This window comes from Globicephala melas, chromosome 3 (assembly GCF_963455315.2).
Source record: "Globicephala melas chromosome 3, mGloMel1.2, whole genome shotgun sequence".
Classification (NCBI taxonomy): Eukaryota; Metazoa; Chordata; class Mammalia; order Artiodactyla; family Delphinidae; genus Globicephala; species Globicephala melas.
In genome coordinates, this window is record NC_083316.1 from 101,539,108 (window position 1) to 101,565,276 (window position 26,169).

At 36.9% G+C, this 26,169-nt stretch overlaps 1 protein-coding gene across 6 annotated transcripts in view; it reads left to right on the top strand.

The window, feature by feature from the left end:
* Positions 1-26,169, top strand: part of CSNK1G3 (casein kinase 1 gamma 3) — a 132,759-nt gene that overhangs the window by 20,139 nt on the left and 86,451 nt on the right. For all 6 annotated transcript variants that reach the window (XR_009563449.2, XM_060296151.1, XM_030869771.2 and 3 more), the window contains exon 2: positions 18,464-18,889. Coding sequence is in view for 5 of the 6 variants with exons in the window: in XM_060296151.1 (XP_060152134.1) it covers positions 18,712-18,889 (178 nt within the window). In the remaining variant the exon portion in view is untranslated. The remainder of the gene's footprint in view (positions 1-18,463; positions 18,890-26,169) is intronic.

Here is a 26,169-nt window from a genome sequence, read left to right on the forward strand (position 1 = left end):
AAGACTGAGCATGTTTGAAACCACTTTTAATTACTTCACTTTTAAATGCTTCAGGTGGTTACTAACATAACTTAAAATAAGGTGCATACAGTGTTCTCTTTGATTCTGTGTCAAGTTTTGCATTCTTTTTTTTAAACTAATTTTAACTTTATTTTTCCAGCTTTTTTGAGGCAAATAAAATTGTATCTATTAAAAGTGTACACTGTGATGTTTTGGTGTATGTATGCATTGTGAAATCATTATCAATATCAAGTTAATTAACACATCCATTATGTCACATGGTTACCTTTTTTCCCCTCCATGGTTAGAACAGTTAAGATCTACTCTGTTAGCAAACTTAAAGTATACAATACAGTATTATTTACTACAGTCATCAGGCCAAACATTAGATCCTCAGAACTTATTTTTTATAACTGAATGTTTGTATCCTTTGATCAGCATCTTCCATTTCTCCCAGCCCCTGGCAACCACCCTTCTACTCCCTGTTTCTATGAGTTTGACTTTTTTGTTTTTTTTTTTTATGATTCCAGAAACAAGTGATGCCATACAGTATCTTGTCTTTCTCTGGCTTATTTCACTTAGCATAATGCCTTCCAGGTTCATCCATGTTATTACAGTGGCAGGACTTCCTTTTTTTTATGACTGAATAATATTCCATTGAATAGACCATATTGTCTTTATCCATTCATCCTTTTTCATCATTGCTTTGGCTATTTGGGGTCTTTTGTGTTTCTATCTGAATTTTTTTCTATTTCTGTGGGAAAAAAGCCATTGGAGTTTTAAGGATTTCATTGAATCTGTTGATCACTTCTGGTAATATAGACATTTTAACAATATTAGGTCGTCGAATACAAGAACGTGGGATATCTTTTGATGTAGTTGTGCCTTTTTCAGTTTCTTTCATTAATGTCTTACAGTTTTGAATGTAAAGGTCTTTCACTCTTTGATTAACTTTATTCCTAAGTATTTTATTCTTTTTCATAAGATTGTAAATGGGATGGCTTTCATAATTTCTCTTTCAGAGAATTCATTGTTAGCGTATGGAAATGCGACTGAGTTTTGTATGTTGATTGTGTATCCTATAACCTTTACTGAATTTGTGTATTATATCTAATAGCTTTTTGGTAGAGTCTTTGGAAACATATTGTACCAAAACTTACGGGATGAAGCAAAAGCAGTTCCAAGAGGGACATTTATAGCAATATATGCCTACATTAAGAAAAAAACAAAGGCCTCAAATAAACAAACCTAACTTTACACCTCAAGGAACAAGAAAAAGAAGAACAAACTAAGCCAAAAGTTAGAAGGAAGGAAGGAAAGAACAAAGATCAGAGCAAAAATCAATGAAATAGAGCCTAGAAAAACAATAGAAAAGATGAATGAAACAGATTTTTTCTTAAAAGATAAAATTGTCAAACTCTTAGCTAGACTAAGGAAAAAGAGAGAAGACTCAAATAAAATCAGAAATAAAAGAGGAGATATTACACCTGATGCCACAGAAATACAAAGGATCCTAAGAGACTACTGTGAGTAATTAGATGCCAACAAATTGGATAATCTGGAAGAAACAGATAAAGTCATAGAAACATACAACCTACCAAGACTGAATCAGGAAGAAACAAAATCTGAATAGACCTGTAATTGCTAAGGAGATTGAAACAGTAATCAAAAATCTTCTAACTAACAAAAGCCCAGGACCAGATGGCTTTAGTGGTGAATTCTACCAAACATTTAAAGAAGTAACATCAGTTTTACTCAGACTCTTCCAAAAAATTGAAGAGGAGGGAACACTTTCAGACTTACTTCTGGAGGCCAGTATTATCCTGATACCATAGCCAGATAAGGGCATTACAAGAAGAGAATATTACAGGCCAATATCCCTGATGAATATATATGCAGAAATTCTCAATAAAGTATAAACAACGTGAATTTAACAGAACATCTGAAAGATTATACACCATGATCAAGTGGGATTCATCCCTGGGATGCAAGGATGATTCAACATACACAAATCAATAAATGTTATACATGACATTAATATAATGAAGGATAAAAATTGTGTGATCATCTTAATAGGTGCGTAAAAAGCATTTGACAAAATTCAGCATCCCTTTATGATAGAACTCTTAACAAATTAGGTATAGAAGGAATGTATCTCGACATAATAAAAGGCCACATGTGACAAGTCTACAGCTAACATCTTACTTAATGGTGACAGGTTGAAAGCTTTTCCTCTAAGATCAGGAACATACAAGGATTTCCACTCTCACCACTTCTGTTGAATATAATATGGGGAATCCTAGCTAGTGCAATTCAGCAAGAAAAAGAAAGGTACCCAAATTGGAAAGGAAAAAGTAAAATTGTCTGTGTTTGCAGATGCATTATCTTTTGTCTACTGAGGGATGAGATTTTAGCTCACATACTACCTCTTCCCCTTCTGTGTTTAAACGTTTGGATGGTTATTATGTTTACTTCATCTTTTGCTCACCTTTTTTTTGTTGTTGTTTTAGCAAATTTTACATTATCTCATTAATCTGAATTTAGTAAGGTGCAGATGTTCATATCCCTGCCCTTCCCTCTACCTCTTCTACTCCTCCTTAACAGCTGAGTGTCTTGTCATTTGTAGTGTTATTTTAACACTGTTAAGGTTGGAAACATTTATATTTTCTTCAATAACATTTATCTTGTTTTTTGGGGGGATAAGATTGATTCTAAAAGCTGAAAATCAATTAACCTTGCTTACACTTTTAGGACTTACAGTAGAATGCCAGGGTTAGTTTTGTTTCTAGATTAGCCCTCTGGGCCGTTTTTGCTATAACTCAGGAAAAATTTCTTTTTCTTAACTTCCTCTGTCCTTCATATTAATTTCTCTTATTATTTGGAAGTTGGAGGTATTGGATTGCTTTTTTCTGTCTCTTTTCCTTTATTTTTTGTTTCTTTATATTTTTGTTTCACATAATAGGATTGTTCCCCACCTTGTCTTTGATTATTCCATATAATATAGCATTATTTTCTTATTCTGTGTATATATTATTGTCCTTCTCAAAAGTGTCTGAGGATTTTTTTTTAAGTTTTCATATTTTTTAAAATTTGCTTTTTTGTGGGTATTTTTCTTGCATATTGTTACCTTTCTTCATAAATCTAGCGATTCTTGATTGTCAGTTCATATGTGTGAAGGAGTGATAGGTTGATATTTCTGCGTAAATGGCTTGGGTTTTCTTTGCCGTTCTATTTGCTTTGCTGTTTTTTTCTTTATCAATCTCTTGAATCTTGTTTACACAGATGGGGCTTATTGATTGGCACATTCCACATCAGGTATGCACTCAGGGAATTAGTTTTTAGGCAAAGAGTTCTTTAAAATGTCAGATGGGAACAGGTTTTATTCTGTGATGCCAGCAAATACTCCCCCCTCCCCCCCTTCTTTGGAACTTCCTTTAATTTCTTTAGAGATTTATTTTTCTTTTTGTTTTGTGTTGTTCTTTTACATAGGAGACAGTAACAACAGTTAGTAGCAATTATCCACCTCCCCCATTTTGTCCCTGCCTCCCTTCCCTTTTTCACTCCTGCTTATTACCTTTTCACCTAACTTCCTTTAGGAAGCCTTTTGGAAGTCTGTTTGGCAGATCAGTTCCTTACTCTGCTGTGGTCTTCTCCAGCACTTAGTTTGAGCATTAGCTTCCTTCATTGCTTCATTTGTCAGTATATGCTTCTGGGCTTCCCTGGTGGCACAGTGGTTAGGAATCCGCCTGCTAATGCAGGGGACATGGGTTCGAGCCCTGGTCCGGGAAGATCCCACGTGCCGTGGAGCAACTAAGCCCTGGTCCGGGAAGATCCCACATGCCGTGGAGCAACTAAGCCCGTGTGCCACAACTACCGAGCCTGCGCCCTAGAGCCTGCGAGCCACAACTACTGAAGCCCGTGCGCCTAGAGCCCGTGCTCAGCAACAAGAGAAGCCACTGCAGTGAGAAGCCCGTGCACTGCAACAAAGAGTAACCCCCGCTCACTGCAACTAGAGAAAGCCTGTGTGCAGCAACGAAGACCCAATGCAGCCAAAAAAAAAAAAAAAAAATTTATTTATTTAAAAAAAATATATACTTTTCTTCCCATCTTCCAAAAGTTTTTTTAATATTTCTTGTCTCACTTTAAGCCTTCTTATTGATAGGGAAATACGAAGTTGCAGTTGTTAACTCAGAAAAATCTAATATCACCACAGGAGGGTGTATCATAGTAAGAAAACACATTGCGGTTTTGTGGGTTAATGTTTCTTTTGCTGTTGTGTATGTATATTGTCTTTTTGTTCATAAATGTCTCAGAGCCCTGTGCACGTGCACGGGGCTTATTGACTGGTGAGTACCCCCTCCCATCTCCTTTGTTGGCTCAAATTAGGATCTGGCGACGCTGAGGTATTGTAGAGAGAGACAGTATAGGCTGGCAAGAAGGGACAGAGTGATGCTGCTGATCCAGAGAGAAAGGCACAGTTCAGACTTTGGGAGGTCAGAGAATTAGCAAAACCATCACCAGAGGTAAAGTGGGTAAGAATATGAACTCAGGAGTCTGACTCTTTGTAGTCATATTCTCACTATACCATTTACTGACTTTATGATGCAGGTCAAGTTGTGTAACTTCTCTAAATTTTAGTTTCCTTATTGGTAAAAGTAGGGATTGAAATAGTACCTTATAACTGTGAGAACTGATGAGTTAATCTATTTAAAATACTTAGCACAGTAAGTGCTCAGCAAATGGCAACTAGAGAGATTTTACGTAAAATCCAGGTTTCTGGATTTTCTACAAAAATTTGAACATCTGGGCCTCCCTGGTGGCGCAGTGGTTGAGAGTCCACCTGCCGACGCAGGGGACACAGGTTCGTGCCCCGGTCCGGGAAGATCCCACATGCCGCGGAGCGGCTGGGCCCATGAGCCATGGCCTCTGAGCCTACGCATCCAGAGCCTGTGCTCCGCAACGGGAGAGGCCACAACAGTGAGAGGCTTGCGTACCACAAAAAAAAAAAAAAAAAAAAAAAAATTGAACATCTGCTGTTCCTGAATGGCAGCAATTGTTTACAGCTGAGTAGTAGGTGCCTGTTTTAATTGGGGTATTTGCTTTCCAGTTTGCCATACCCCCAGTACTCCTTATTGTCTCATACTCAGTTTGATTCACTCTCTTTATGTTACCTTCCTCGTCTCTTTGGGCATTTGGATTTGTGACTTCTGATGTACTGGTATTAGCTGTAGCTGAAAGAATATCTGCAGTTTTCAGAGCTGATTTTTCTTTGGTGTTGGGCTGAATCAGTACTGAAGGCACAAACATAGACCGTATTAGAAGACTAATTCAGGCAAGGGAATGCTGTCACATACAGGAAATTCTTGGGAGTACTTGGGAGTATCACACTGGTTGGTGAGGTTCAGTGATGTGCTTCAGGTGAATGAAGAGACTGATGTTAGGGGGTGTGGTGATAAGTAACTGGGAGGGCTTTAGGTAGGAAGCCCATAACTAAAACCTAGAAATGTTTAGAGATAGAAAAAACTCATTTCTTAATGTATAATATCTGTTGACTGTCCTAGGTGCCTGGCAGTGTGCTAGGTTCAGAGATCACCAAGTTACATATAACAAGAGTCCTTGTCATCAAATACAACAGGCAGTTATAATATTGTGTGTAATATAAGAATATCCTCAGAAATCTCCTAGTCTAATCCTCCTATTTTATAATTATTAAAATAAGCTTAGACAGATTAAGCCTTGCCTAAGGCTTCACGAGTAGTTGGGACTCTTAAGACTTCTTTTTTCTAATCCAGTGCTCTTTCTAGTACATAGACAAGGCAGGCAGCATCAAAGAGGTTTGGAAGCAGATGGCAGGGATTCCAAGACCTCGGAGAACTGGTGTATTGGAGCAGGGTACAAAGATCGGGATTTAGCTGTGAGAGAAGGTTATGTTGCCTTATTTAAGACTTACTCTCAAAAGACTGGAGCTAGAGATTTTTCTTAGGGGCATGAAGAAGTAAGTGGCCATGTTGGAGAAGTCCATGTGGCAAGGAACTGTAGGCAGCTTCTAGGAACTGTAGATACCGTGTAGGACTTGAGGGTGGCCTGTGAGAGCCAGCTAAAAGCTGACGCCCTCAGTTATACACTGCAAGGATATGAATTCTGCCCGCAATCTGAAGGAGCTTGGAAGAAGATTCTTTCCCACTTTCGTCTCCAGATAAGAATGTAGTCTAGCTGATACTTTGAATGAAACCTGTGGAACCCTGAGCAAATGACTCAGCTGAGCCGTGCCCAGACTTCTGATCCACGGAAACTGTGAACTAATAAATATACTGCTATAAGGTGCTAAGTTTTTGGTAATTTGTTACACAGCAATAGAAAACTAATACTTTTGGTCATGTCCAAGTATATTCTTTAGTGTAGTTTCATTACATAATAAACACAGTGCTTTGCCATCTATTATAATTTGAAATACATAATCCAGACTTCACTGTGCCTTAAAAGCATGAAAATCACTGTAGTTTGTGATGCTCTGGGCAGCACTGTGAAATGATAAGAGTGCCACATATGGCCTCAAAACTACTTTTCTCTGGTAGTATGAAGCAGCTGTAACAATGCATAAATGAGTTAGCATGGATTCATTCTTATGAAAGTTTATTTATGAACACCAAAATTTGAATTTCATATAATTTTCATGAGTCACAAAATATTAATTTTTTCCCCAAATATGTAAAAACGTAAAGACGATTCTTAGTTTGCAGACTGTACATAATAGACAATAGGCTGAATTTAGCCTGCAGGCTGGAGTTTGCTGACAATGGCTATAGACAAACTTGTCGATACTAATACTGTTTGATAGGTGCAAAACAGGGGAAGTACTAGCACTGTTTAAGATCCTTAATAAAAATATTTTAATCAAAAATCCAACTTGTTAAATATATTTTAAAAAATAAAAAACCTAGCATGACAGGTTTTTGAACAGTTTCTTGAATGTGGTAAAAAGGATGGAGTAAAATACGAAACAGCCTCATTTCTCACTAACCACTACTTCTATACTTTGATTATTCTTTTTTCCCCACTCATAAATGATATCCTGGTCAGTTTCCATTGATTCTTGCCACATATTTATAGGAATAAGTTCAGTTTTGGCAAGACTTATTTTGGGGTGTTAAAAATACTTGGGCCATCTTTTTTGGGAGGGCATTAAAAAATTTTTTTTAACATCTTTATTAGAGTATAATTGCTTTACAATGGTGTGTCAGTTTCTGCTGTATAACAAAGTGAATCAGCTATACATATACATACATTCCCATATCTCCTCCGTCTTGCGTCTCCCTCCCACCCTCCCTATCCCACCCCTCTAGGTGGTCACAAAGCACCAAGCTGATCTCCCTGTGCCATGTGGCTGCTTCCCACTAGTTATCTCGTTTACATTTGGTAGTGTATATATGTCCGTGTCACTCTCTCACTTCATCCCAGCTTAACTTCCCCATCCCCATGTCCTCAAGTCCATTCTCTACGTCTGCACCTTTATTCCTGTCCTGCCCCAAGTTTCTTCAGAACCTTTTTTTAAAGATTCCATATATATGTGTTAGTGTACGGTATTTGTTTTTCTCTTTCTGACTCACTGCACTCTGTATGACAGACTCTAGGTCCATCCACCTCACTACAAATAACTCAATTTCGTTTCTTTTTATGGCTGAGTAATATTCCATTGTATATATGTGCCACATCTTTTTTATCCATTCATCTGTCGATGGACAGTTAGGTTGCTTCCATGTCCTGGCTATTGTAAATACAGCTGCAATGAACATTGTGGTACATGACTCTTTTTGAATTATGGTTTTCTCAGGGTATATGCCTGGTAGTGGGATTGCTGGGTCAAATGGTAGTTCTATTTTTAGTTTTTTAAGGAACCTCCATACTGTTCTCCATAGTGTCTGTATCAATTAACATTCCCACCAACAGTGCAAGAGCGTTCCCTTTTCTCCACACCCTCTCCAACATTTACTGTTTGTAGAGTTTTTGATATTGGCCATTCTGACCGGTGTGAGGTGATACCTCATTGTAGTTTTGATTTGCATTTCTCTAATGATTAGTGATGTTGAGCATCCTTTCATGTGTTTGTGGGCAATCTATATATCTTCTTTGGAGAAATGTCTATTTAGGTCTTCTTCCCATTTTTGGATTGGGTTGTTTTTTTGATATTCAGGTGCATGAGCTGCTTGTATATTTTGGAGATTAATCCTTTGTCAGTTGCTTCTTTAGCAAATATTTTCTCCCATTCTGAGGGTTGTCTCTTTGTCTTGTCTGATATGAGAATTGCTACTCCAGCTCTCTTTTTTTTTTTCTGCAGTATGCGGGCCTCTCAGTGTTGTGGCCTCTCCCGTTGTGGAGCACAGGCTCCGGACGCGCAGGCCCAGTGGTCATGGCTCACGGGCCCAGCCGCTCTGCGGCATGTGGGATCTTCCCGGACCGGGGCACGAACCCGTGTCCCCTGCATCGGCAGGCGGACTCTCAACCACTGAACCACCAGGGGAGCCCTCCAGCTCTCTTTTGATTTCCATTTGCACGGAATATCTTTTTCTATCCCCTCACTTTCAGTCTGTATGTGTCCCTGGGTCTGAAGTGGGTCTCTTGTAGACAGCATATGTATGGGTCTTGTTTTGGTATCCATTCAGCCAGTCTTTGTCGTTTGGTTAGAGCATCTAATCCATTTACATTTAAGGTAGTTATTGATATGTATGTTCCTGTTACCATTTTCTTAATTGTTTTGGGTTTGTTATTGTAAGTCTTTTCCTTCTCTTGTGTTTCCTGCTTAGAGAAATTCCTTTAGCATTTGTTGTAGAGCTGGTTTGGTGGTGCTGAATTGTCTTAGCTTTTGCTTGTCTGTAAAGGTTTTAATTTCTCTGTCGAATCGGAATGAGATCCTTGCTGGGTAAAGTAATCTTGGTTGTAGGTTTTTCCCTTTCATCACTTTAAATATGTCCTGCCACGCACTGCTGTCTTGCAGAGTTTCTTCTGAAAGATCAGCTGTTAACCTTATGGGGATTCCCTTGTACTTCCTTGCTTTTCCCTTGCTGCTTTTAATATTTTTTCTTTGTATTTAATTTTTGATAGTTTCATTAATATGTGTCTTGGCGTGTTTCTCCTTGGATTTATCCTGTATGGGACTCTCTGCGCTTCCTGCACTTGATTGACTATTTCCTTACCCATATTAAGGAAGTTTTCAACTATAATCTCTTCAAATATTTTTCTCAGTCCCTTTCTTTTTCTCTTCTTCTCCTGGGACCCCTATAATTCGAATGTTGATGCGTTTACTGTTGTACCAGAGGCCTCTGAGATTGTCCTCAATTCTTTCCATTCTTTTTTCTTTATTCTTCTCTGTGATAGTTATTTCTACTATTTTATCTTCCAGGTCACTTATCCGTTCTTCTGCCTCAGTTATTCTGCTATTGATTCCTTCTAGAGAATTTTTAATATCATTTATTGTCATGTTCATCATTGTGTGTTTGCTCTTTAGTTCTTCTAGGTCCTTGTTAAACATTTCTTGTATTTTCTTCATTCTATTTCCAAGATTTTGGATCATCTTTACTATCATTACTCTGCTTCTTTTTCATGTAGACTACCTATTTTCTCTTCATTTGTTTGGTCTGGTGGGTTTTTACCTTGCTCCTTCATCTGCTGCGTGTTTCTCTGTCTTCTCATTTTGTTTAACTTACTGTGTTTGGGGTCACCTTTTTGCAGGCTGCAGGTTCGTAGTTCCCGTTGTTTTTGGTGTCTGCTCCCAGTGGGTAAGGTTGGTTCACTGGGTTGTGTAGGCTTCCTGGTGGAGGGGACTGGTGCCTGTGTTCTGGTGGATGAGGCTGGAGCTTGTTGTTCTGGTGGGCAGGACCACGTCCGGTGGTGTGTATTGGGATGTCAGTGAACTTATTATGATTTTAGGTAGCCTCTCTGCTAATGGGTGGGTTTGTGTTCCTGTCTTGCTAGTTGTCTGGCATAGACTGTCTAGCACTGTAGCTTGCTGGTCGTTGAGTGGAGCTGGGTCTTAGTGTTGAGATGGAGATCTCTGGAAGAGTTTTTGCCCTTTGATATTACTTGGGGTTGGGAGGTCTCTGGTGGACCAATGTCCTGAACTTGGCTCTCCCACCTCAGAGGCTCAGGCCTGACACCTGGCCAGAGCACCAAGAGCCTGTTATCCACACCGTTCAGAAGAAAAGGGAGAAAAAGGAAGGAAGGAAAGAAGGAAGGAAGGACGGAAGGAAGGATGAAAATAAAGTTATTAAAATAGAAAAATTATTAACAGCCTGAGGCGCAGTGTGTTCTCCAAGGGAAGTTGTCCCTGGATCACGGGACCCTGGCAGTGGCGGGCTGCACAGGCTCCTGGGAGGGGAGGTGTGGATAGTGACCTGTGCTTGCACACAGGGTTCTTGGTGGCTCCAGCAGCACCCTTAGCGTCTCATGCCCATCTCTGGTGTCCGCGCTGATAGCCGTGGCTCGCGTCTGTCTCTGGAGCTCCTTTAAGCGGAGCTCTTAATCCCCGCTCCCCGCGCACCGCGGAACAATGACTCTTAGGCAGTTCCAGAGTTTTTCCCGGATTCCCTCCCGGCGAGCTGTGGCACACTAGCCCCCTTCAGGCTGTGTTCACGCAGCCAACCCCAGTCCTCTCCCTGGCATCCGACCTCTGAAGCCGGAGCCTCAGCTCCTAGCCCCGCCCGCCCCGGTGGGTGAGCACACAAGCCTCTCGGGCTGGTGAGTGCTGGTCGCACCGATCCTCTGTGCGGGAATCTCTCCACTTTGCCCTCCGCACCCCTGTTGCTGTGCTCTCCTCCGTGGCTCCGAAGCTTCCCCCTCCGCCACCTGCAGTCTCCGCCCGCGAAGGGGCTTCCTAGTGTGTGGAAACCTTTCCTCCTTCACAGCTCCCTCCCCCTGGTGCAGGTCCTGTCCCTATTCCCTTGTCTCTGTTTTTACATTTTTCTTTTGCCCTACCCAGCTACATGGGGAGTTTCTTGCCTTTTGGGATGTCTGAGGTCTTCTGCCAGCGTTCAGTAGGTGTTCTGTAGGAGTTGTTCCACATGTAGATGTATTTCTGATGTATTTGTGGGGAGGAAGCTGACCTCCGCATCTTATCCTCTGCCATCTTGAAGGCGTGTCCCACTTGTGCCATATTTGAAGTTCAATTTTAAGCTAATTGATCACTTCTTCCTGCTTCTGTTTTCCCACCTCCTAGTTTCAGGCTTGGCCACTCGTTCAGGGATTTCTCTTGGGGAAGGAATTTGGTGTTGTCTCTTGACTTTTCTTCCTGCCTCCTCAGCCATTCATTATGCTGGCCCTTGCTCCTCCAGGGTTCATGTGGAATGGTTGGGTATGAAAGGGAAAAGGCAAAAGTTTTTCAATGTATGATATGCTTTCAAATGCTGTTTCTTTTGTGAGGAAGTTTTGGTTCTTCAGAGGCTTTACACTGACCTCTTCTGTAAAACAAACAAACAGACTTACAAATACTGCTATACATAAATATATGCATGCACAGGCATTACTAAAAAGGTCTGGGCCATACAAAACAAATTGAAAGTAATGTTTACCTCTGAGTAGAGCAAGCGGAATGAGGGACAAGGGGTATGGGCATCTCAAGGGTATTTTTACTTTGTATTATTTGAATTCTTATAACATGTAGAATGTATTTTGGATATTTGGTAAACAAAAAGCTATATATTGAAAATAACATGAAACATTGCAAATGGGAAATTACCTCCTTCTAAATAGAAAAAGTGTAGAAGGGCCCTTTTAAAGAAAACCGTCTAAAACAAAATATGTATATGTTTATTAACTTTAAAAAACTGTAATGTTTTCAGGTGAGTTTTATGATAAAGTTATAATAGGGAAAAAACTTAGAGATACAGCTTTGATTTATTTTTGGTGTGGGTTGTTCCTAAAAATCATGTTTTGAAGCATCATCTACGTATAATATAAAACATAGATTTTTAGTGTAGTTTGAAGAGTTTAGACAAATGTATACACCTGTGTAATCCCCTCCCAATCAAGATATAGAACATTCCTTTCCCACCATAAAGTTCCCTTATGCCACTTTCCAAACTTCCCACCACCCTAGGCAACACCTGATCTGATTTCTGTCACCACAGCTTATTTTTGTGGATTCTGGAACTTCATATAACAAGAGTCATATAATATGTACTCATTTGTGCCTGACTTACCTCAATCTCATATCTGAGAGATTGATCCATGTTGTTACACGTATCAGCAGTTCTTTCCTTTTTATTTACTGAGTAGTATTCCATTGAATGAATATATCAGTTTATATATCTATTCTCCTGTTACTAGACATTAGGATTGTTTCCAGTTTTTGGCTGTTATGAATAAGCTGCTATAAATACTGGTGTACAAATCTTTCTCTAAACATATGTTTTCAGTTCTCTTGAGTAAATACCTAAGGGTGGTATTGTTAGGTCATAGGATAGGTATATATTTTAATTATAATAAACTATCAAACTTTTCCCCAAAGTTGTACTATTTTATATTTCCATCAGGAATTGCAAATTCTATTTATTCCTCATTCTTGCCTGGAGTTTTCTTTGTTGAGAGGTTTTTGACTACTATTCAGTATCCTTACTTGCTATTGTTCTGTTGAGATTTTTCTTTTTTTTTTTTCTTTAATGATTCCCACAGATTCCCTCAGTGATCCTGATGAGGCGAGACCTGAGTGGGCCTCCAGGAAGCATCCTGCCATACCTGGGGAGCTGGATGTCCATCTTGGACTCTTGTTTTCCCGCTGGAGAAACCATAGGCTTGGGGGGTCCTGTAGGTGTAGTGCTGTGCCAGGCTTGGGGGAGGGACAGTGTGGTCAGAGTGTAGCCACTCCTCTTACCCTTCTCTGTCTCTCTGGTCCAGGAGGGTGCTTTAGCCTTACCCCCGGGTTCTGGGATTTTTTTTTTAGTGTTGTTGGTGGATAGTTGCTAGTTGGTCTTCTTGTGAGGGGGACTGAAGTTGGGAATGACCTGTGTTGCTCTCTTGATGACGTCACCCTATAAGGTTTTCTGCACACACAGTCATGATGTCTCTGAATAACAACAGCTTTGCCTTTTCCTTTCCAGTTTTCATGCCTTTTGCATCTTTTCTTGCCTTATTGTACAGGCTAGTTCTTCTGTACAATGTTGAATAGAAGATCTGAGAGCAAACATTCTTGTGTTTTCTCCTAGTCTTGGTGAAGAGTTCAGTGTTTCACCATTTAAGTGTGATATTGTCTGTAGCTTTTCTTGTAGGAAAAACCCTTTTATTAGGTTTAAGTTTGATTCTCTTTCTGGATTACTGAGAGGTTTTAATCATTAACAGGTTGAATTTTGTCAAATGTATTTTCTTGTCTGTTGAGATATTTTCTTTTCCTACTAATTTGGTGAATTTATTTCAAATATTAAGTCTTACATTTCTAGTATTAAACCCTGTTTGATTATTATTTATTAAATTTTTTTATATATTTGCTTATATTTTGTGAAGAACTTTTTTATCTATTCTTATGAGAAACACTGGTCTAATTTTCTTTGCTTCAAGTGTTAGTCAGGCTTTTTTTCAGAGTTCTGCTGATCTCACAAAGTAAATTGACAAGTATTCCTTATTCTTGTTTTTTCTGAAAGAGTTTTTGTAAGAATAGTATTATTTTTTTCCTTAAATATTTGATAGATTCACCAGTGATACTGTCTTTATGGGAAGATTTTTTTTTAAAGAAATTCAATATAGATTCAGAACTATTGATATTTTCTGTTTCATCTTGTATCCCTATGTTGTTTCATCTTGTATCCCTATGTTGGATTTTTCAAAGAATTTTTAAAATTTCATCTAAGTTATCAAATTTATTGTCATAAAGTTGCTCATAATAGTTCTTTATTCTTATAGTATTTATAAGATTTTAGTAATATCCCTCCTTTCATTCTTGTTATTGGTTATTTGTATATTTTCCCTTTTTATTCTTGATCATTTTTACTAGGCAATACCAATTTTATTGACTGTTTTCAAAGAGTAAACTTTGGCTTTATTTTCTCTATTGTATTGATTTTGCTCCCTGGATAATTTCTTTAGATCTCCTTTCAGGTTTGTTGACACCTTCTGCTTTACCCAGTCTACTTTTGAACGTATCCAATGATGTTTTTCATTTCAGATATGATCCTTTTTATTCTAGCGTTTCTGTTGTTTGTTTGTTTTGTTTCTTTGATATTCTCCTAGTTATCTGCCGAGAATTCCAATGTTTTCACTTGTTAAGACTATGTTTTCATGTAAGCCTATGGAATATTAAGAATAGTGCTATTAAAGTACTTCCTCAAGTTATGTCTAATTTTTCTAACATTGTAAGGAGAAAACCTAGATCATTGATTAAATACTTCTTTTCTAATATAGGCATTTAAAGCTTCTAATTTTCTTCTGAGCATTGCTTGAGTTGCAACCTACAAAATTTAATGTGTTATATTTCCTTATTATTCTGTGAAAAATTTTTTCTAGTTTCCCATCTGACTTATTTTTCAACTCATGAGTTACTTAAAAGTGTGTTTAAATTTCAAATATTTGGGGATTTTCTAGATATCATATAATTATTGTTTCCTTATCTAATTCTGTTTTGATCAGAGAGTATACTCTAATGTTTGAGTTATTTGAGACTTAAATAATGACAGCATATGATCTTTCTTGATGAACATTGAAAGGGAATATTATTCTTCAGTTTTGGATATTGTATTTAATAAATGTCAGTTAGTTCAGGGTAATCAATGGTATTATTTAGATCTCCTCTGTCAGTATACATACTGATATTTTTGTCTTCTACTTTATCAGTTATTGAAACAACAGTGTGTTAACATTTCAACTATGATTGTCTTTTTCAAACAATCATTTCAAACAAATCATTGTTTTTTAAAGTCTGCTTCATTTTGCTCATTTTTATGTCATTTTTATGATTTTTATGTCTTTCTGTTGAATTGATATTTTTGTTATTATGAAGTGGACCTCTGTATCTTTGGAGATACTCCCTTGTTTTGGTGTTTACTTTGTATGATAATATAGTCTCTCAAGCTTATTTTACTTGCTGTTTGCATAGTATCTCTTTTCTATTATTCTTCCTTTTTTTAAAAAATAAATTTATTTTATTTTTGGCTGCACTGGGTCTTCGTTGCAGTGTGCAGGTTTTCTCTAGTTGTGGTGAGCGGGGACTATTCTTTGTTGCACTGCGCGGACTTCTCATTGTGGTGGCTTCTCGTTGCAGAGCACGGGCTCTAGGTGTGTGGGCTTCAGTTGTTGTGGTGCACGGGCTCAGTAGTTGTGGCTCGCAGGCTTCAGAGCACAGGCTCAGTAGTTGTGGCACAGGGGCTTAGTTGCTCCGTGGCATGTGGGACCTTTCCAGACCAGGCCTCGAACCCATGTCCTCTGCATTGGCAGGAGGATTCCTAACCGCTGCGCCACCAGGAAAGCCCTCTTTTTCTATTCTTTCACTTTCAGTCTATCTGTGTCTTTGTATTTAAAGTTGTTTCTTAGAGACAGCATATAGTTGGATCTTGATTTTTTAATATAGCCTTTTGCCTTTTATTAGGAAAACATGATCCATTTTCATTACATGTGTGTTTTTAAGTCTATTCTCTTGCTGTTTTCCTTTTTGTCTCATATCTCTTATTTCTCTTCTTTTGTTTTAATCAAATGTTTGTCATTCTACTTTATTTCTTGTGTTAACTTTTTAGATATTTATGTTGTAATTAATTTTTAGTATTTGTCTAGGTATTGCAATATGCATTTTTAACTTAACATGGGCTTCTTAAAATTAATACTGAACCACTTCATTCTTAACAAATATAAGAATCTTAAAATAATATAATTCCATTTACCACCTGCCCCTGCCATTTCTCTTGTTATACACATATTTTATTTCCACATATGTTATAAGTGACACTAAGAAATTATTTGTGCTTTAAAGAGTAATTTATCTTTTAAGGAAATGAATACACATGCATTTCCCATTTCTAGTGTTCCTCATTTCTTCTTGAAGTTTCAGATTTCTGTCTGGTATCATGTGATTTAATTAAGCCTAATGCACTATTTAAAAAGTATTTCTTGTTGTGCAAGTGTGCTGGTGACTAATTAGCTTCCTTCATCTGAAAATGGCTTTCTTTCACTTTCAGTTTTAAAGACTAATTTTTATTGGATGTCATGTTCTGGGTTGAGAGTTCTTTTCCTCCTTTCATCGCTTTGAACATATTCTCCCATTTTCTTTTGGGTCTCCATTGTTTCTGATAAGAAGTTAGAAGTTCACCTGTATGTCGTGTAGTTTTTCTCTGTCTGCTTTCAAGATTTTCCCTTTATTTTGGGGTTTTGGCACTTTGATGTACCTAGGTTTAATTTGCTTTGTACCTATCCTTTATGGGATTGCTGAGTTTCCTCATTTTGTAGGTTAGTGTTTTTCAGTAAATTTGGGAAATTTTCAACCACTATTTCTTCAAATATTTTTTTCTGCTCCAGTCTCTTTCTTTAATGTAATAGGACTTCAACAGCTATTTAGTAATTTTGAAGTCCTGTCTTCTAATATCAATATCAGGGTCATCTTGGAGTCTGTTTCCTTTGATGGCTTTGTTTCCTGTCTGCATGTCACATTTACTGCTCATTTTCATGTGTGGACATTATGAATTCACCATTGTTGAAAGTCTGGTTTTGGGTTTTTTTCCCTCTGTTTTAAGTGTGTCAAGTTTCATTCTGGAATGTAGTTAGTGTAATTGGAGGTATTCTTAATCCTATCTAGGCTTGGTTTTAGGCTTTAGTTGGGCCAGTGTGTAGTAGTCCTTACTCTAGGGTATGGTCCTTACTCTAAAGACTTGGTCTTTCTGGTATTTCAGCTAAATTCTGGGATATTAATGAGATTCCTCCACCATGACTAAATAGGAACTTTAAGATATTCTAGCATTGCACAGCCTTTAGTATCTCCATTCTTTATTTAACCCCATAGTAGCCTTTGTCTGCTAGCCTAGCTTCTGCCCTGTCACCTCCTATCCCTAAAACTGTACAATTGCCTCACCTTCAGTACTGTGAGGTCCTGCAAATTCCACTAGCTTCAACAGTCCCAAACTCTGATCTATGATCACTGAGCCTGAGCCTCCATTTCCCTGTGCTGTAGTCAGAAAATTGTCCCTAGCTGGAGATCTTGGGTGAAGGTGGAAATCACCTTCTGTGTTTCTGTTTTCTCTTACACTGCCTATTATCCAGTGCCTGAAAACAGGTGCTTCATATGTTTTGTCCAGTTTCATAATTATTTATAGCAAGAGGGGAAGTTCAGTATCAGTTACTCTATTATAGCTGGAAAGAGAGCAAACAGTATATGTAAAAATGATTCGATTTTACTTATACCAAACAGATGCTTATAGTTTCATTTGCAATATTGAGTATGGCAAATATAATAAGAAACTTTATAAATAGATTAGGTGTTAGGAATAATTGCATATTTGGTGGGTTGCTAAAAGCTGATGAGAAAATACTATTTATTTCAACCCTTGTTATGATTGCTCCATTCCCATATATAGTTATAGATAATATATACTTAATGGGTAATAAATATTTGAATAAATGAAGATCAAATGAGAATGTATATTTGAAAAGCCTTTGAAAATTATGAAGTGTATGAATATGTGGAAGATATTTTTATTAAGATCTTTTACTAATTTGCAAAATGTATTCTCTCTTTCTGCTTTAATTTAAATTGAAAATCTTATATTGACTTACTGGAATTCTTTGAGTATTTTTTTTTTTAATTGACATGATTCTAAGTTGGAAGGACTTGGTTAGTGAATGTATATTGGCTTATGAAACACTCAATACATTTTTTCTTTTAAACAGTGATTTTATTTATTTTTATTTTTTCTTTATTTTTAGCCATGTTGGGTCTTAGTTGTGGCATGCGAGATCTTTCGTTGTGACACGGGCTCTTCGTTGTGGTGCGCAGGCCTCTCTCTAGTTGCGGCGTGTGGGTTTTCTCTCTCCAGTTGTGGTGCACCGGCTCCAGAGCGCGTGGGCTCTGTAGTTTGCGGCATATGGGCTCTCTTGTTGAGGCGTGTGAGCTGAGTAGTTGTGGCACGCGGGCTTAGTTGCCCCACAGCATGTAGGATCTTAGTTCCCCAACCAGGGATTGAACCCGCGTCCCCTGCGTTGGAGGGCGGAGTCTTTACCCCTGGACCACCGGGGAAGTCCCTCTCAATACATTTTTGTTACTTTTATTTATTTTTAAGAAGTAACCAAATCACTGATTTCTTTGTTTGGTTTTGTTTTTGTGATCCCTTTGGTATTAAAGTATAGGAATAAAGGGTAATGATTAAGAGGCTACTGAGGTTAGATTTCAGTGGGCATCAACAAATAGTGATAGTCCATTGCCTAAACTTTGGTTATGTTATTAATTTCCCAAACATATGTTTTTTGATTCTCTAAGTTGACTGATTTTCTTTTCTTACTATTCTAGGTCACTATCAATATCAGCTCACATCATTGAAAAGATAATTTTGAAGACATGTTTTGCTGAAAAGAAAACTGAGAAAAATTTTACGAATGGGATGAACACGCATCAGTTAATTGACTACCTACTGCAATTTGAATGTTAACATTACCCACCTGGTACAGTTACCTAGTGATGTACCTGTTCTCACGATACCCTATTTCAGTGTGGTCGTCTTGATTAAAGAATTCAAAGTGGAGTACCGCAAACTTGATATGGATAATAAAAAGAAAGACAAGGACAAATCAGATGATAGAATGGCACGACCTAGTGGTCGGTCAGGACACAACACTCGAGGAACTGGTTCTTCATCCTCTGGAGTTTTAATGGTTGGACCTAACTTTAGAGTCGGAAAAAAAATTGGATGTGGGAATTTTGGAGAATTACGATTAGGTAAGACTATTTTATTTATTCCATAAAGTTGGGAGCATTTTTTAAAATGAAAGATACTTTTTAATGAAGTGATTTAGTTACTTGTTTAGTTGTTTGTTGTGGTAATTTTAAAGAATATAGATATTAGGAATTTCTAATATACTTCTATTTTCATTTGTCAGTAATTCCCTAGTATAACAATGTCTGTTTACTTGAGATAAACCATCCAGAATATGAGAAAAAAGAAAAAGTAAATTAAAAAGCCCCAAGAGGATGAAATAGATACCAGGAAAGCCTTTGCAATGTATTTTTTAGGAATGATATTTAGGCTACCTTTTCTGCTTTGAAAACATTTAGTAACTGGTTACTTTAGGAGGATATGTATGGCTTAAAATCAAGGTAATATGCTGAAACTGCATCAAAAATCAGTGAAATTTACAGTGTTGTAATCTATTCTCCCCTTCCCCCAAGTATATCCAGGGTGGTTTAGGAATCTATATTCTTAATAAGGGACACAAAGTACTGACTCAGTTTATTCTTATAATCAGGTAAGTTTGGGAAACACCGGTCTAATTTAAACCTCCTAACTACATTTAAGGCATTTGAAACTCAGTGAGGGAAGGTTTCTTGACAAATGTCATACAGCAATTTAAGATGGACTCGCGATCCAAATCTACATTTTTAACTCCTAGTGCAATAAAGATATGGCTATCTTCACTGAAGAGAAACAAGAAGGAGGGTAGCACAGTTTTATGGGAGTCAGTACTGAGGTACCCTGAGGGCTCTTTGGTCAATGCAAGAGTGTAAACTTCGGAAATAAAAAGAAAAAACTTGGCTTCACAATTTTCATTAGATTCAACCCTGGTGTTAGAAATATAAGCAATTGTATGTTCATCTACTCGACTACTTCTCCTTTTTCATTGTGTAAAACACTCTAATTTGTAGTTATTCCTTCATTTTATTACTGTTTTATGTAGCTAGTGTACATTAAATCTTTGAATGAAGCAAGGCAATAAAAGGCAACGACATATTTTGTACATTGCTGTTAAATGATGTGTCTGACAGACTCTTCTGCGTTTTAGAAGGGACGCAAATATTTGAAAGGGTGAATGTTCTACATTTTATTTTTTGAAGGATATTGAATTAGATATTTTGAAATTCTTAAATTGTTTCTGATTTTGGCATTAGAAAAAAACCCAGGTTATTTACTTATCCAACCTTGAACTATTATACATCCATCTATCCATTCAAAATTTATTGCATGTCTACAGTATTATGTATGAGGCATGATTAGGCACTGATGATACACTAGAAAAATATAAAATTTGTCTCTGCCATTATGGAATATATAAGTCATTTAACTATGTGGGGCTTCAAATTTCTCAACTTTAAAATGGGATTATTTCCACTTCCTAAATTATTGTGAAGATTAAATTTAGATAATAGTATAAAAGGACCAGCACTATACTTGCCTGTTTTAGGAAAACAATGATTGTTCTGCTCCATTAAAAAGATATCAAGATATTTGTTTTTAATTAAAATTATAGCATGTTATATTTATTTAAATTTATTTATATAAATTAGTTTTATAGCTATATATTTTGTCGTATATAAATATTTGTACTTCACCTGTCACTCTGTCTCTCTTTGTGTATATGACTATAGTACCGTAGTACTTCGGCATTTTTTATTCAAAATTGGTTTCATGTAATTTATTTCAAAATAGCTACATATATATACATCTGTGTATGTGCATGTATGTATATATGTGTGTGTGTATGTGTGTGTATACACACAAAACAATCTAGTGGCGCATTTTAACTAGGGCAATATGAGAAACCGTATGTACCCATATATACTGAAACTATATATGCTATGTACTGAAAAAACAGCAAAATAACCCTTTCTTTTGCAGTCTGTGAATGAGCAGGAATAGGCATAAGATGACTTACTAGTCCATCCATCCATCCATCCATCCATCATCTATTTATCTATCTCTCTGTACCTGATCTATCTATGGGTTTTAATTATATATTTGTGTACATCTATTTATTTAAATGTATTATCTATACATGTAACTGTGTTTTATGTGTACTTATGATACATGTAACATATACACTTGAAGAACTAATTTAATCATATTTTTCTCTCTTGATAGACTACTAAATAAAGGGACGTTTTATTCCTTTTTCTAAAGGTCCCAAGTGATTTCTCTGTACAGAAAAAGTTGTGATAAGTATCATTCTTTCTGTACCTGGATAAGCATGCTAATGTTAAAAGCTGGTTTGAATTCTTAAGGTGCTTTCTTTAAAACCATGTTAATAAACATTTGATTTCTGGCACTGAAATTTTTGTGCTTAGTATTGGGTAAAAAAGAATATAAGGTTACAGGTAAGGGATTTTCAACGAAGATGCTATTAGCACCTTGGGCTGGACAGTTTTTTTTTTGTTGTTGTTGTTGAGGACTGTCCAGTGTACTGCATGGTGTTTAGAACTTCAGACTTCTTGGGCACTAAATAGGAGTTGCATCTCCACATGCAACCCCAAATGCCCTTCCCCCAACCTCCACTGCCATTTCTAAATGCCCCAAGGAGAGACACTATTACCCTCTGTTGAAAGTACAGAAAAAAAAAGAAAGTTGGACATAAAAATTGAACTTGAGATTAAAAAAAAATAGTTGAACTTTTGAAATAATCTAAAATTAAGTAAATGTATTTACTGTCATTTTATCTGTATTTTTAATTGTAAAATGATGAATTGATATATTTTTGGTTTTATTTTATCTTTGTATTGTGGTAAGGCTTGCATCCTGCTGCATGTTAGATGTAGTTCTAGCTTAGACGATCAACCAAAACCCCTAGAAATGTTTTTAACAGGCACTGAATGAGGTAAAACAAAGCTAGGTAAAATGTGGGGTTATACTGTATATATTTTTTATTTTCCCATGATGCTTTAACATCTTAAAAAAACCTTTCTGGTCAACCATATTTCAATTAAAAAAAACAGAAACAAAAACCTGAGGTGAGACCTCTTACTGCAGATGTGTTCCAGAATATATGGAGTATCTTTCTGCTTTACAGTTCAGCCAACATAACATTGCTTTAATAATAAAAACAAAAAAACCTCAAAACCTTTCTAGCTGTGGAGAGACTGCTCCTCTACAGGCTAGCCAGTTCTTAAAGATAGCAAAGGACTCAACTGGGAGCATGCCTTGATGCAAACTAAACAACCCAGAGCCATACCTCCTCTCTGGCCCATACACTCCAGAAGGCAGTTTTCCTCTTCCTTAACTCATCCCATAGCCAAGTACAAGACAACTAGAGACTGCCCACCAAAGGCTAACAGAATTATTCAAATTACCCAGTCCTAAGCTGTTTACCCTGCCCCGCCTTGCCTTTCCTGCAGAAACACCCATAAAGGCCTTGGCCTAAGCTCTTCCCTTGCTCCTGTCTTCTACCACCTAACCAAAACATGATGCTTCTTCTGTGACCCCCTTTCTAGGACCTGGAGTATAATAAACTTTGTTTTCCTGAGCTTCTTCTGTGTCCCCTCTTGTGGCTAAACCTGACTGACCATGATGTAAAGGAACACAGAACAAGGGTGTTATATATTTGTCTGTGAATTCCCATTATCTGAAATAGGATATTGTAAATTTTGATATAATTAAGTAGACCACAGGAGTTTTTATAACTTCTTTTATTTTTGTTTTTTCTCCTCTTGTTCCTGTATAGCTTATAACTCTTCTTAATTTATTGTTTATATTTAAGAATTGTTTTGTTGAAAATTCTGCAGGCCTTACAGTATATATCAAGTAAATATACAGATTTGAGTGGATTCATCATTTTTATAAATGTTTATTGATTTTTTACTTTTACTAATTCAAGCTTCAAACTTATCTGAAAAATGTAATAATAAGGAATAGACTATGATGCTATAACAAAGAGATCCTAGAATATAGTGGTGTTAGGCAAAATCGTTTCTTTCTTTTTCACGTAACACAGACCAGAAGGACAGCACCCAGAGCTGCAGGGTGTCTCCGCATGCTCAATATGTGGCTTCAGTCTCTCTTCCAGCCAGCCAGCAAGAAGAAGAAAAAGGGCCAGAAGAGCACATGTTCATTCTTGGAAGTGGGGAGTGACATACCTTAACATCGACTCATATCCAGAACTTGATCACGTGGTCGCACCAAGCTGAAAAAGAGGCTAGAAATTTAGTCGAGCTGGACAACCATTTTAAAACTCAGGCATTCTATTATTAGGGAAGGGGCACAAGTATATTTTGGTTAATTAGTAATCCCTGATATAAACATATATGTAGTTTCTGTAGAACATAGTTTTATAACAGTGACCACCCAAATGCCACAAAATTGGTAAAACCATCTTTTCAAGTTCAGTGTGGCACAAAGCTCTGTTGGAAATGTCGTTTGAAATTGGATTTAAAACATCAGTTAGCTGGAACCAGTCTACTTGGAGCCTTCTCTTAACTGCATTCCCTCTATACATATACTCCCTCTCTTTTGCTCGTATTTTACCCACAAACACATATTCTGTGCATTGTTAGTTCATATGTATAACAAATATCGATTAAAAGCCAATTATTTAAGGCTATGCCTATGCAAGGTGACAAAAATGCATTGGTAGTGTTGTTCAACCTATGTTCATCTTTATAAATATAACCCTCAAAGTTCAGCAAAATATCTAATGTTCAAAAAAAGGTGACACTTTTAGGATTTTGTACTTTCTGCTGTGACTTAAAAGTAGACATTTGAACATGTAAATGCCAACAAAAACAGTACTTTTAGAAGTATATGGTTTATTTTGATTCTGTGGAATTTGTGTTTAACCTAACTTCTTGTCCTATGAATATTTTTCCCTGTGCGCTTGTGAATAAATATCATATACAGGATAATTATGAAAAGATGATAATGTCTTGAGGAAATATAAATTCCATATTTAAACTCAAAACACAGTTGTTCCTTTGTTAGATACCAGTTTCTCAAGATTAAGTTTTTCATTGTACCATTAAATTATTCACCTCAAGCTTACTAGAGGAAGACTACAATTTTATACATAACGCATTCTTGAAAATATATATGAAGGCACATCTAAATGCTGAACTTATTGGCTAAAAATATGGTATGTTTTCTAAAATTTTTTTATATTTATGGGCTCAGTGAGTACCTCACTATAGCTGAGCATTCACCACTTTGGGTCCTCCTGTTGAACTCCATCTTTGTGATAAGTGTGACAGGTTTATGAGACTCATGCTATTTAGCATTAGAATGAATGCTTTTTTTCCCACTCATCTTTATAAAATAAGGACAAAACTCAGAAAAGCATTATAATATTTATATGAACGAACACTGCTGTACAGTGGTGGCAACAGTTCTAGGTATTTTCGCCATAAGTCTTTGCTGCAAGAAGTTTTACTGTTTGGCCATACAACTCATTGGCCATAAGGCAGTTTTGCTGTAAGGGGTGAAATAACTGATTGACGATTTGGTTTCAATGCTGTAATAGATAAAATAACTGGTTGACATTTTGGTTTGACAGTTTGGTTTCGACTGGTTGACAGTTTGCTTTCACTTCTCCACTGATGCAGTGCTTTCATTTTTTTTTTTTTTTTTTTTGTGGTACGCGGGCCTCTCACTGCTGTGGCCTCTCCCGTTGCGGAGCACGGGCTCCGGACGCACAGGCTCAGCGGCCATGGCTCACGGGCCCAGCCGTTCCGCGGCACGTGGGATCTTCCCGGACCGGGGCACGAACCCGTGTCCCCTGCATCGGCAGGCGGACTCTCAACCACTGTGCCACCAGGGAAGCCCAGTGCTTTCATTTTTAATTTTTATTTTATATTGGAGTATACTTGATTTACAGTGTTATGTTTCAGGTGTACAGCAATATGATTTAGTTATATGTATATCTATTCTTTTTCAGATTCTTTTCCCATATAGGTTATTACAGAGTATTGAGTAGAGTTCCCTGTGCTATACAGTAGGTCCTTGTTGATTATCTATTTTATATATAGTAGTGTGTCTATCCCAACCTCCTAACCTCCTTATATTTTTATTTTATTTAAATCTTAGGCCTCATAATGGTCTAAATAGCGACGAGTAGCATGGTGGTCTTAAAATAGTGAATAAAACAACTACATATATTGACTTGATAGAAAATAAAATGATAAGAAAACTTACTAGAGGTATGACATAAGAGAGTGAAAAGCCAGATTGCATACAGTACTAGAAAATGAGAACATCACTTTGCAGATCCTTCAGTGAACACAGTCATCCCTGCCACACCTCAAACCAAAAGCTTACCAAGCTATAGCAAATATAAAGAAGCAGCTAGTAACTCACAACAGTCATCCAGAGCATTAATTGTCAATTCTTTGGCTAATCTAGATACAACAGCTTGCGCTCTAATGCTGTCTTTATCAGATTTATCATGCAATATTAGAAGTTGGAGGCAAAAGAAGAATCAAGCTCTTCCTATCCCCCATAAAGAAATGGTTACGTGATTCCTGATGAGTGTAAGTTTCTTGAAAATGGTGAAAATTTTTGCTGTTTGATAGTGGAGAACATTATGGAGACAGAACTTTTGTATTTGGTACAGAATCTGGCTTAGATGATTTGGTAAAACATAAAGACTGGTCATGTGATGGAACATTTAAATGTAGTCTAGAGATTTACTACCAGTTATATAGGTTACATATATTGATAATAAATAGGAGCATCCCTCGATTGTTCATTTTATTTCCAGGGATATCTGTGGAGACTTAGAGTTAGTTTTTTTATGTTGTAGAGAACTTAGGTCCAACATGAGATTCTGAATCCGTAATGATTGACTTTGACAAAGGAAGTATCACCTTTTCTCAGATATACCATAATACAGCTATAATCATGAATCTATACACGTTTTAAATGTATTCAGATATTTTTTGTATTTTCATTTTGACAGTAGAATCTTTAAAATATTTTATTACTAGTTTTTCATGTGTCATTGTGTCCTTTTTAATGTTCATTTTAAATTTTATTTTCATTTTAATTTCATATAAAATTTTCACATTTTTATCAAAATATAATTTTCAATTTTTCCATCAAAATTGCCTCATGGGCAATTAGCTGTGCTGCGAAACTGCTTGTGGCAAAGATTCTTATGGTGAAAATACTGCTCACTGTGGCAGCATATCCAAGACTGAAATTTTGTCTAGAAGTTTTACTGCCATTTATTAACTGTTGTATAAAATGAAGTTAGGTGTATTATGTTGGAAAAATCACATGTGTGAAAGTTGATGATTACCTATTT